Below are 13,550 nucleotides of genomic sequence, written 5' to 3'. Positions count from 1 at the left end.
CTGGGGGACAGGGAAAGATTGCTGAGGCTCAGCAACGCACATAAGAACAAAGGCAACTGCAGAAGGCCTATTGGCCCATACGAGGCAGCTCCTATTTATAACCACCCAATCCCACTCATATACATGTCCAACCCATGCTTGAAACAATCGAGGGACCCCACCTCCACAATGTTACGCGGCAATTGGTTCCACAAATCAACAACCCTGTTACTGAACCAGTATTTACCCAAGTCTTTCCTAAATTTAAACTTATAAGAACATAACAACATGCGTTGCTGAGCCACAGCAACGCGTCACCGGGTACAGCTAGTCAATAAAAAAATATGGAAATGTTCGTTTGTTCAAAATCGCTAATCGCTACTATATACATGCCTCACCTGTGACAGGATTTTTTTTTTTTTTTTTAAACTATGCCATCTGTTGGACGTAAGAGTAACACATGCTGTAATCTCCGAAAATTTATTGATTGCTTTGAAATTTTTACTCAACGTTCCATACGAATACGTGTGACCCCCAGCCTCTGGGGTCAACATCCATGCATGACCCCCTGCCCCCTGTGGTCAACATCCATGCGTGACCCCCAGCCTCTGGGGTCAACATCCATGTGTGACCCCCTGTGGTCAACATCCATGCGTGACCCCCTGCGGTCAACATCCATGCGTGACCCCCTGCGGTCAACATTCATGCGTGACCCCCTGCCCCCTGTGGTCAACATCCATGCGTGACCCCCTGCGGTCAACATCCATGCGTGACCCCCTGCGGTCAACATTCATGCGTGACCCCCTGCCCCCTGTGGTCAACATCCATGCGTGACCCCCTGTGGTCAACATCCATGCGTGACCCCCTGCCCCCTGTGGTCAACATCCATGCGTGACCCCCTGCGGTCAACATCCATGCGTGACCCCCTGCGGTCAACATTCATGCGTGACCCCCTGCCCCCTGTGGTCAACATCCATGCGTGACCCCCTCCCCCCTGTGGTCAACATCTATGCGTGACCCCCTGCGGTCAACATCCATGCGTGACCCCCTGCGGTCAACATTCATGCGTGACCCCCTGCCCCCTGTGGTCAACATCCATGCGTGACCCCCTGCCCTCTGTGGTCAACATCCATGCGTGACCCCCTGCCCTCTGTGGTCAACATCCATGCGTGACCCCCTGCTCCCTGTGGTCAACATCCATGCGTGACCCCCTGCCCTCTGTGGTCAACATCCATGAGTGATCCCTGCCCCTAGGGTCAATATCCACACGTGGCCCCTGCCCCTCGGGTCAACATCCATGCCTGACCCCTGCCCCTGAGGTTGCCAGTCAGGTGTGCTTGCCCTCCCCCTCCAAACACACCTGTGGTCGACACAATAGTGTATGTGTGCAAGGTCCCGCCTCTCCCCCTTATGATAATGGACTCGCCTAAGGGTCTCCCTAATAAGGACTCACCAAAGAGTCTAATAGGGACTCACCAAAGGGTCTCTCGAATAGGGACTCACCTAAGGGGTCACTCTAATAGGATCTCGCCTAAGGGTCTATTAGGGACTCACGTAAGGGTCTCTCGAATATGGACTCATATAAGGGTGTGTCTAACAGGGACTCGCCTAAGGGCCTCTCTAACAGGGACTCACCTAAGGGCCTTTCTAACAGGGGACTCACCTAAGGGCCTTTCTAACAGGGACTCGCCTAAAGGTGTAATAGGGACTCACCTAAGGGTCTAATAGGGACTCAACTAAAGACCACTCTAATAGGGACTCACCTAAGGGTCTAATAGGGATTCACCTAAGGGCCTCTCTAACAGGGAGTCACCTAAGGGGTCACTCTAATATGGACTAACCTAAGGGTTTAATAGGGACTCGCCTAAGGGCCTCCCTAATTGCGACTCACCTAACGGGCTCTCTAATATGGGCTCACCTAAGGGTCTCTCTAATAGGGACTCACCTAAGGGTCTAATAGGAAATCACCTAAGGGCCTCTCTAACAAGGACTCGCCTAAGGGTCTAATAGGGATTCACCTAAGGGTCTAATAGGGACTCACCTAAGGGCCTCTCTAACATGGACTTACATAAGGGCCTCACTAATAGGGACTCACCTAAGGGTCTAACAAGGACTCACCTAAGGATCTCTCTAATAAGGACTCGCCTAAGGGCCTCCCTAAATGGGACTCACTCACGGGGCCAATCTAACAAGGACTCACCTAAGGGCCTCTCTAATAGGGCCTCACCTAAGGGTCTCTCTTACAGGGACTCACCTAAGGGTGTGTCTAATAGACTCACCTATGGGCCTCTCTAATAGGGACTCACCTAAGGGCCTCCCTAATTGGGACTAACTTAAGGGGCCTCTCTAACAGGGACTCGCCTAATTGCCTCTCTAATATGGACTCACCTAAGGGCGTCTCTAATAGGGACTCACCTAAGAGTCTAACAGGGACTCACCTAAGGGCCTCTCTAACAGGGACTCACCTAAGGGCCTCTCTAACAGGGACTCACCTAAGGGTCTAATAGGAACTCACTTAAGGGCCTCTGTAATAGAACATAAGAACAAAGGCAACTGCAGAAGGCCTATTGGCCCATACGAGGCAGCTCCTATTTATAACCACCCAATCCCACTCATATACATGTCCAACCCATGCTTGAAACAATCGAGGGACCCGACCTCCACAATGTTACGCGGCAATTGGTTCCACAAATCAACAACCCTGTTACTGAACCAGTATTTACCCAAGTCTTTCCTAAATCTAAACTTATCCAATTTATACCCAATGTTTCGTGTTCTGTCTAGTGTTGATACTTTTAATACCCTATTAATATCCCCTTTATGTCCATTCATCCACTTGTAAACCTCTATCATGTCACCCCTAACTCTTCGCCTTTCCAGTGAATGCAACTTAAGCTTTGTTAATCTTTCTTCATATGAAAGATTTCTAATTTGGGGAATTAACGTAGTCATCCTACGCTGGACACGTTCAAGTGAATTTATATCCATTCTATAATATGGCGACCAAAACTGAACTGCAAAATCTAAATGGGGCCTAACTAGAGCAAGATATAGCTTGAGAACCACACTAGGTGTCTTGTTACTAACGCTGCGATTAATAAATGCAAGTGTCCGATTTGCCTTATTACGAACATTTATGCATTGATCCTTTTGTTTTAAATTCTTACTAATCATAACTCCCAGATCTCTTTCGCAATCCGACTTCGCAATCTCAACACCATCTAGCTCGTATCTTGTAACTCTATCATCATTACCTAACCTCAGAACTTTACATTTATCAGCATTAAACTGCATCTGCCAATCCTTTGACCATTTCAAAACCCTATCTAGATCAACTTGAAGTGATAGCGAGTCCTCTTCCGAAATAATTTCCCTACCGATTTTCGTATCATCGGCAAATTTGCAAATGTTGCTACTCAAACCTGAATCTAAATCATTTATATATATTATAAACAACAGAGGTCCCAGGACAGAGCCTTGAGGCACTCCACTAACAACATTTTCCCACTCTGACTTGACTCCATTTATACTAACACTCTGTTTCCTTTGGTATAGCCATGCCCTAATCCAGTTTAATATAGCACCCCCAATACCATGAGCCTCTATCTTTTTAATCAGTCTTTCATGTGGCACTGTATCAAAAGCTTTGCTAAAGTCAAGGTACACAACATCACAATCCTTACCACTATCAACTGCCTCAACTACGCTAGAATAAAAAGATAACAAATTTGTTAAACATGAACGGCCATTTATAAAACCATGTTGCGACTCGATTATTAATTTATGTTTTTCAAGATGAAGACGAATTTTATTTGCTATTATAGATTCGAGTAACTTACCCACAATAGACGTTAGGCTAATTGGTCGATAGTTAGACGCAAGTGATCTATCTCCTTTCTTGAAAACTGGTATCACATTAGCAACTTTCCAAAACTCTGGCACTCTGCCTGACTCTATTGATTTATTAAATATGGTTGACAGTGGGTCACAAAGCTCCTCTTTGCATTCTTTAAGCACCCTGGCAAACACTTCATCCGGCCCTGGGGATTTGTTTGGTTTGAGTTTTACTATTTGTTTAAGAACATCCTCCCTGGTAACTGCTAAACTCGTCAACCTGTCCTCGTCCCCACCCACATAGACTTGTTCGGCTGAAGGCATATTGTTAAGTTCCTCTTTAGTATATACAGATACAAAATATTTATTAAAAATACTACTCATCTCTTCATCACTATCTGTTATTTGACCTGTCTCAGTTTTTAATGGACCTATCCTTTCCCTAGTCTTAGTACGATATAACTGAAAAAACCCTTTAGGATTTGTCTTTGCTTGCCCTGCTATGCGAACTTCATAGTTTCTTTTTGCTTTCCTTATCTCTTTTTTTAACATTTCTAACCAGTTGTACGAATTCCTGTTCTAAAGTGACCTCCCCATTTTTAATCCTTTTGTACCAAGCTCTCTTTTTACCTATAAGGTTCTTCAAATTCTTTGTTATCCACTTTGGGTCATTAGTATTCGATCTATTCAATTTGTATGGTATACTACGTTCCTCTGCTTTGTTTAGAATATTCTTAAATAAGTTATATATTGAATCCACATCGAAATCCCCATTTAAGTCACCTATCGCTGGGTTCATATCTCGCTCCAAGACCGGCCCACACCCCATACCCAAGACTTTCCAATCAATTTGACCCAAAGAATTTCTTAGGCTATTAAAATCAGCTTTTCGAAAATCTGGCACTTTAACAGAATTTTCTCCTACAGGTCTATTCCATTCTATGCTAAATCTGATTTCTTTGTGATCACTGTTCCCTAGCTCACTCCCTATTTCGATGTCATTAATTTGTGTTTCCCTGTTAGTTAACACTAAATCTAAAATATTATTTTCCCGTGTTGGTTCCTTAATGTGTTGCGTAAGAAAGCAATCGTCAATTAATTCTAGAAAATCTTCTGCTTCACTATTCCCTGTTTTGTTCAACCAGTTTATTCCACTAAAATTAAAGTCACCCATGACGTAAATACTGTTAGATCTAGATGCCCGAGATATTTCATCCCATAGATGCTTTGCTTCCATTCTGTCTAAATTTGGTGGCCTATATATAACTCCTATTATAATATTATTTGCTTTTTCGTATAATTCTATCCAAATAGTTTCTGAGTGTGGCTCAGTTTTGATTCCCTCTTTGAGACTACATTTCAAATGGTCCCTAACATATATGGCTACTCCCCCTCCTCGTCTAATATATCTATCTGTGTGAAATAGTTTAAATCCATTTATTTGATATTCAGCTAATAGTTCTCTATTTTCTACATTCATCCACGTTTCGGTAAGTGCAATAATATCTATTTTTTTCTGTGCAGACAAGAGCATTTAATTCGTTAATTTTATTTCTTAGACTTCTACTGTTAGTGTAATATACCCTAAGTGAATTGTTATTTTGAGGCCCTTCTCTTTCCCTGATCATTTTGCCAATTCCATTCTCCCACAAACACATACTTTTATTACCTCCTTCCTCCAAATCAATTCCCATACCTCTATCTACTAACAGTTTAAACCCAAACAAACACCTCTAACCACTTCTTCCAACGAGTTCGCAACAGCAACAACCCCAGCCCTCGATAGATGCACCCCATCACGAGCATACATTTCATTTCTTCCATAGAAGTGTTCCCAGTTGTCTATGAAAGATATTGCATTTGATTTGCAATATCTTTCCAGCCAGCAATTGACACCAAGTGCCCTTGACATCCATTCATTTCCCACTCCCTTTCTTGGAAGAATGTCACATATGATCGGGATTCCTCCCTTGCTCCTAACTAATTCAATGGCTGTCCTGAATCTCTGTATTAGTTCCTCACTCCTAACTCGTCCAACATCATTACCCCCTGCACTAATACAAATAATGGGTTTGTTCCCATTTCCTGTCATAATATCATTCATGTTTCCAACAATATCACCAATTCCAGCTCCCGGGTAGCAAACCCTTAATCTGTTCCCCCTATCTCTGGCACAAAACGTTCTGTCTAAATACCTCACCTGGGAATCTCCCACAACCAAAATTCGCTTCGATTCTCCCTTTTCCTTTCGAGCAGTTTGAGGGACCTGCGCTTTAATGCTCCTCGTTACTTTGTCTTTGCCACCTCGTTGAACAACAGGTTCAACACAGCACTCGTCCTCTAATACGTCAAATGCATTAAAAGTCCTTAGGTGTAGGCTATTAGTTGTCGGTTTTGCCAAGGTCTTCTTAAGACCCCTGTCTTTCACAACTTGCCAAGACGAGGACTTCTTAATACTGGTCCCGTCAGTCCTTCTTAATGAGGTCCCGTCAACACTGGCCCCCCTCCCTCGCCTCCTCCCGAAGTCCCAGCCGTCGCACCTCCTCCCGCAGGGAATCCATCTCTGCTCTCAGAGCTCCAACCATACTTACCAAATCCCTCACCAATCCCTCCATTATTGCAATAATAATGTTATTAGAATCGGAGCTCCAGCTAACACAACCTCTCACTGTGACTGCACCTGACTGTTAAAAATATCAATAGGGACTCACCTAAGGGTCTAATAGTGACTCACCTAAGGGCCTTTCTAATTGGCACTCACCTAAGGGCCTCTCTAACCAGGACTCACCTAAGGGCCTCTCTAACAGGGACTCGCCTAAGGGCCTCTCTAATAAGGGCTCACCTAAGGGTCTAATAGAGACTCGCCTAATGGCCTCTCTAATAGGGACTCGCCTAAGGGCCTCTCTAACAGGGACTCACCTAAGGGCCTCTCAGGCATGTCCTTGACCGTGTACACCTGCAAGGACACCATCTCTCCTCTGCCCTTCTCGTTGGTGGAGTAGATCACGCCCATGAACGCCACCCCTGACGCCAGCCCCGGCACCGCGAACGTCGGCACCTGAAACACACACACACACGCATACATCGTCAGTAGAGAGGACACACACGCCCCTCCGTTAATATACACACGGCTCTGCTACATGTGCACATAGGGATCAGGAACACACACACATGGAATTGGGATGTAAATATCATTTATACATGTACACGTGAGCTATGTTCACACACACATACAAACATAATGTATACAATGTATACAATCGTCCCCACATCCCCCAATTCACACATTCATGACCTAGGGGCAGCCTCTGGCGCCTGACTGAGACAATTCCCATTAAAGACACCATGGGAACATTATACTGGTAAGAGGCAGCAAGAGACATGATGAACAACACTATCCACAAGGATCACAAAGGTACAGTCAAGTTTGCACCGCTCCAAAAGCAGAGGAATATATAAAGGAAAGGCAAGGATATACCCCATGAGATAATGAGAGATGTTAAGGAGGTAAAGCAAGAAGTATAAGGGCGTGGAGAACCAAAATGACTAACAAAACACCAGAGAGAGAGAGAGAAAGAGAGAAAGAGAGAAAGAGAAAGAAATATAGGCGAATACTCGAGGGCCAGGAATGAATACCTCGGTATGAGAAGAGAAGCGGAGAGACACTATGAAAATGACAGAAGAAAAAAGACAAAGAACAAACTGCTTCACAGCCACATCAGGAAGAACACCGGTGAAGGAACCGGCAATAAAATATAGGAAAGGGGAGGACAGATTCAGGAAGAACGAGAAACGTGTGTGTGTGTACTCACCTAGTTGTGCTTCAGGGGGTTGAGCTCTAACTCTTTGGTCCCGCCTCTCAACTGTCAATCAACTTGAATACAGATTCCTGAGCCTACTGGGCTCTATCATATCTGCATTAAAACTGTGTATGGAGTCAGCCTCCACCACATCACTGTCTAATGTATTCCATCTGTTAACTACTCAGACACTGAAAAAGTTCTTACTAACGTCCCTGTGGCTCATTTGGGTACTCAGTTTCCACCTGTGACCCCTTGTTCGCGTACCACCCGTGTTAAACAGTTTATCTTTATCTACGCTGTCAATTCCTCTTTTGATTTTTGAAGGTAATGATCATGTCCCCCTTACTCTTCTGTCTTCCAGTGTCGTGAGGTGCATTTCCCACAGCCTTTCTTCGTAACTCATGCCTCTTAGTTCTGGGACTAGTCTGGTGGCATACTTCTGAACTTTTTTAAGCTTCGCCTTGTGCTTGGCAAGGTACGGGCCCCATGCTGGGGCCACATACTCCAGGATTGGTCTTACATATGTGGTGTACAAGATTCTGAATGATTCTTTACACAGGTTCCTGAAGGCAGTTCTGATGTTAGCCAGCCTCGCATATGCCGCAGATGTTATTCTTTTGATGCGGGCTTCAAGAGACAGGTTTGGTGTGATATCAACTCCTAGATCTTTCTCTCTGTCCGTTTCCTGAAGGACTTCCTTCCCCAGTTGTGACCCAAAGTTCCTTCGCTCCAGATGTTCCACTAGCTTTTATCGCATAATTTTCTCCAATAACTTGCATGGTATGCAAGTTAGGGACACTAGCCTGTAATTCTGTGTGTGTATGTGTAATTACCTAAGTGTAATTACCTAAGTGTAGTTACTGGATGAGAGCTACGCTCGTGGTCCCGTCTTCCCAGCACTCTTTGTCATATAACACTTTGAAACTACTGACGGTCGAAGCCTCCACCACCTTCTCCCCTAACTTGTTCCAACCGTCTACCACTCTGTTTGCGAAAGTGAATTTTCTTATATTTCTTCGGCATCTGTGTTTAGCTAGTTTAAATCTATGACCTCTTGTTCTTAAAGTTCCAGGTCTCAGGAAGTCTTCCCTATCGATTTTATCAATTCCTGTTACTATTTTGTATGTAGTGATCATATCACCTCTTTTTTTCTTCTGTCTTCTAGTTTTGGCATATATAATGCCTCTAACCTCTCGTAGCTCTTGCCCTTCAGTTCTGGGAACCACTTAGTAGCGTGTTTTTGCACCTTTTCCAGTTTGTTGATGTGCTTCTTAAGCACACAACTGCTGCATATTCTAGCTTTGGCCTAACAAAAGTCGTGAACAATTTCTTTAGTAGATCGCCATCCATGTATTTAAAAGCAATTCTGAAGTTAGAAAGCGTGGCTTAGGCTCCTCGCACAATATCCTTTATGTGGTCCTCAGGTGATAGTTTTCTATCTAGAAACACCCCTAGATCTCTTTCTTTATCAGAATTCTGATAATTTGTGTGTGTGTGTGTGTGTGTGTGTGTGTGTGTGTGTGTGTGTGTGTGTGTGTGTGTGTGTGTGTGTGTGTGTAATTACCTAATTGCCTAATTGCTCTTGCCCTTCTTGCCCTTGTCCACTATGGCGGTGTGTGTGTGTGTGTGTGTGTGAGAGAGAGAGAGAGAGAGAGAGAGAGAGAGAGAGAGAGAGAGAGAGAGAGAGCCGACAATAGATCCCAGCAAGGCTTCACAACAGAGTAGGGACAAGGGCCTGAACAGAGAGGCGGCAGTAAACCAACACTGGAGGAGGAATTAGAGATTACCATTGAAGAGGTTAACTGAACGTGACAAGCCCTGTTTGGCCAGACAAAATCCCACCATGTATAAAGAGGGAGCAGACGTGCTATACTTGCTTCTCTTGAAGGTATATAATAGGTCAGTAGAAACAGGAGACCTACCAGATAGTTGAAAGTACCCCACACACACCCCCATACACACACCCCCATACACACACACCCATACACACACCCCCATACACACACCCCCACACACACACCCCCATACACACACACACACACAACCACACACACAACCACACACACAACCACACACAACCACACACACCTAAGGGTGTGCATCAGGGGGGCCTCGTAATCCTGGTGAATAGCGCGCAGGACTCGTAATTCTGTGGCGCGGGTTCGATTCCCGCACGAGGCAGAAACAAATGGGCAAAGTTTCTTTCACCCTGAATGCTCCTGTTACCTAGCAGTAAATAGGTACCTGGGAGTTAGTCAGCTGTCGCGGGCTGCTTCCTGGGGCGTGTGTGTGTGGTGTGGAAAAAAAAGTAGTTAGTAAACAGTTGATTGACAGAGAGAGGCGGGCCGAAAGAGCAAAGCTCAACCCCCGCAAAACACAACTAGGTGAACACACACACACACACACACACACACACACACACACACACACACACACACACACACACACACACACACACACACACACACACATACACACCACTACAAATCAACACAATACCCACCTTATTGGTAACATTGGCCAGCAAGCGGTTGGAGCGAGGCTCGTAGAGCTCCAGTACGAAGGTCTGGGGCAAGCCGCCGTCAAAGCCAGCCACACACCGCACATTAACCACCGACACGGTCAGATTATACGCCGAGCAGTTGTGCACTGGATCTGGACGACCTACACCAGCAATACGCAATACGGAGAATTATAACCAGCATAGATAATGATTCAATTAATAAACCGCTCAACCAGGTTAGCTCTACAACACTTTCATTCAGTTGAATATGCAATGCACAGCAATTATGAGGATGATAACACAGCACGGCACAGCAATTATGAGGATGATAACACAGCACGGCACAGCAATTATTCTGTGCTGTGCATAATTATGCATCATGATAACAAGATGCACAGCAATTATGAGTACTAAGCTTGGAAGGGATATCTGGGGCAAGCAGGTGCAGTATGTGAACGGGATCAAGGAACAGGTGTACTCCAATCACTTCGGACAATCGGGTATCGAGCGATGACCCTGCAAGAAACAAGGCTGTCGTTGTACCGACCAGTCCAAGTGGCTGAATAGAATATTCAAGAGTGTCAAGATGCCAAAAAACAAGAACAGAATGATCATATGATTATGAATGATCAGACACCATATGATCAACATCACATACTTGATTTCATGGAAGATTCGAACGAGGGACAGTTAACGTAATATGTAGTACAATGTTCATAGAGCTTGGTCATAAATATGTGTAGACCATAGAGCTTGGTATTACATATGTGTAGGCGATAGAACTTGGTCTACCAGAACTTGAGACATGGAAGTTCTGACGTGTTGTAGAGCACTATACACGTATACTGCTCTACAACAACCTCAATACTCTACAACCTGCTCTATGTAGAGGGGGTTATGGTGGAAGATGACATTGCTAGGGACAATGTGCTCCAGGGGCCAGTACAGGTGTTCCTGTGTCATCACCTAACACCTGTTGGGTGATGACACACATGTTGAGCAATGAACTTTACCCCTAACACGTTTGTGTCGCATACAGTGTTGTGTGTCACAGGTGTTTAAGTCACAGGGTGAACCCCGGCATGTGTTTATCGTGTGTTTGTGGACAATAAGGTAGGCATTTAGTGAGCATATGTGTGTGTGTGTCCTGTGCTCACTGACCCAAGGTTCTGGTAATGTTGAATGCAGGTGTTTATAAAAATGATGTTTTTTCATTTATAAATTACGTTTATAAAACACACATTTTTTATTGTAAAATGAATACTTATTTTCATTGTATGAACTTTAATAAGTTGCACGAAATTTTGATATTTTCTTCAGCCTTGATCTTGACCTCTTGATATTTCCTCAACTTTCAAACCAAATATATATATATATGTGTTCCTCTCGGCCAGTACCTATTAAGCAAGTCCAAAATAATACACACACACACACACACACATTCACACACACACACACACACACACACACACTCACACACATTCACACACACACACACACATACACGCACGTACGACATGATCAGATTTACTTATATAAAACAAAGCAATATTTTCTCTGTAAATTCCAGTTTGGCAGCAGTAATTGTTTCTGGAATCTTTCCTTAATAAGACTGCTCATAGCTCAGGCTATAGTGCTTGGCCCTCACACGAGTGAGGTCCAGGGTTCGAGTCCCCCTGAGCCCAGGTGAATGGAATGTTTATTTCCACGTTAGTGTGGATGCCAATTTATAAAGCCATTTTCCTCTTAAAAAATGGTCACACACGCTCGTTCGATGGTCCCAGATCTCTTGCCAACTTTATTTACAAGTTACGGAGAATTTTGTGACACTGACACACACACTGCGACACGCCCAACGTCAAATTTGGAATGGTTCTATCTAACTATCCAAGCGGGTCATTCTCGTCGCTTGACCAGAGTTATATCTGAAGTGGTTTCGACGTAACCAGGAGCGTACTACCAACGCCGGGTAACCTGGCCGGCAACGATCGAGGCCAATGTCATTACCTCAACAGCTTTAACCTGACCTTTTAAATGTTGTTCACGATTAAGCCCATGAAAAGTAAGTAAATATGTAATTATCAAAAAAAGGCACCAAACTGGGAAGGCTATGTAGCACCATCAAATGTGCGGAATAATCAGAGGGCGCTAAATATCACCAAGGATGCCATTACGAGATTAGAAACGCCTAAGGCGAACGATATCAAAATATCCGGTTCACCAAGAATTCTATCGAGTGACAAGCGGCCGCGGGGGACGGTCGGAAAACAAGACACACGCCCGTCCTGGAAGTCAGGACATTCAACAAGGATATGCACGACTGTAAGAGGGACAATGCAATTTGGACAATTAGGAGCAGGGCGGCGCTCCTTTAAGTGACCATGAGTTAAGCGAGTATGGCCAATATGCAACCCCGCCAGAGCCGTATCTTATCGCCGGTTGCGGTGGTAGGAGGACGGCTATGAAGACGCACAACTCTTAAGAGTACGCAGTTTGTTACCAGTAACAGAAGACAATCAAGCCTGCCAACGGGCAACGATGGAGGAATGAATAATTTGATAAAAGTCAGAATAAGGAATACCTTTATGAGAGATGGGACAAAAGCGGACAGCTTCTCTAGCAGCAGCGTCCGCACGCTCATTTAAAGAGACACCAATATGGCTGGGAACCCAAGAAAACTCATCCGACTTAAATTTATCGTGAATAAGAAACAGCCAATGCTCTATCTCGACAACCACCGGATGAACCGTATTAAAGGACCCTAGCCATGAGGGCACTACGAGAGTTTACGACAACTACAAAGAAAGATTGACAATGAGAAAGCAGGAGACGAAGAACATACAGAATAGCATAAAGTTCCGCTGTGAAGATGCTAGTCTCCAGGGGTAAGCGACACATATAAGTGCTGTCAGGAAAAACAACAACGTAGCCTACACCGTCTGCAGATTTAGTGTGAAGAAAAGTGCTCAAGGAAAAGGCGTTTCAAGACCGTTGGAGGGATAAAAGCTTTAGTGATGCGGGTTAAGAATGTACAAAACTGCGGAAGGAGGACTCTCCATGGAGGTTAAAAAGGAACAACACGAGGAGAAGTATTAGAAATACGAACTGAAAGAGAATCCTGTAAGCAAGATAACCGGACAGAAAGAGGGAGGTGGTGAAGAGAAACAGGAACCACAGAAGGGGTAAAAGTCATAGCATGACAGAGGCGAGAGGAAGGATGTTGCAAGGACTGTGCAAGATAGCGAAGACAGTAGCGATCACGGCGGTCCTGGAGAGACAGGAAGCCAGTGTCAGCATACGAACTGAGGACGGGAGTCGAGCAAAAAGCACCAGAACTGAGGCGCAATCCAGTATAGTGTAAGGCATCACGACGGCGAAGAGTAGAATGAGAAGCAGACGAGTAAGCAGGGCAACCATAATCGAGTTGGGAC

General features: G+C 44.7%; 1 protein-coding gene across 1 annotated transcript in view; it reads right to left on the bottom strand.

The window, feature by feature from the left end:
* LOC123758527 (uncharacterized) overlaps positions 1-13,550 on the bottom strand; it is a 489,534-nt gene that overhangs the window by 21,727 nt on the left and 454,257 nt on the right. Inside the window, exons 12-13 of the mRNA XM_069322956.1 lie at positions 10,120-10,280; positions 6,733-6,871 (exon numbers count right to left, since the gene is read on the bottom strand). Coding sequence (XP_069179057.1) covers positions 6,733-6,871; positions 10,120-10,280 — 300 coding nt within the window. The remainder of the gene's footprint in view (positions 1-6,732; positions 6,872-10,119; positions 10,281-13,550) is intronic.

Source organism: Procambarus clarkii, chromosome 11, assembly GCF_040958095.1.
Source record: "Procambarus clarkii isolate CNS0578487 chromosome 11, FALCON_Pclarkii_2.0, whole genome shotgun sequence".
Lineage (NCBI taxonomy): Eukaryota > Metazoa > Arthropoda > Malacostraca > Decapoda > Cambaridae > Procambarus > Procambarus clarkii.
Note: the sequence above shows the minus strand (reverse complement) of the source record. Positions and strands in the feature narration are given on the sequence as shown.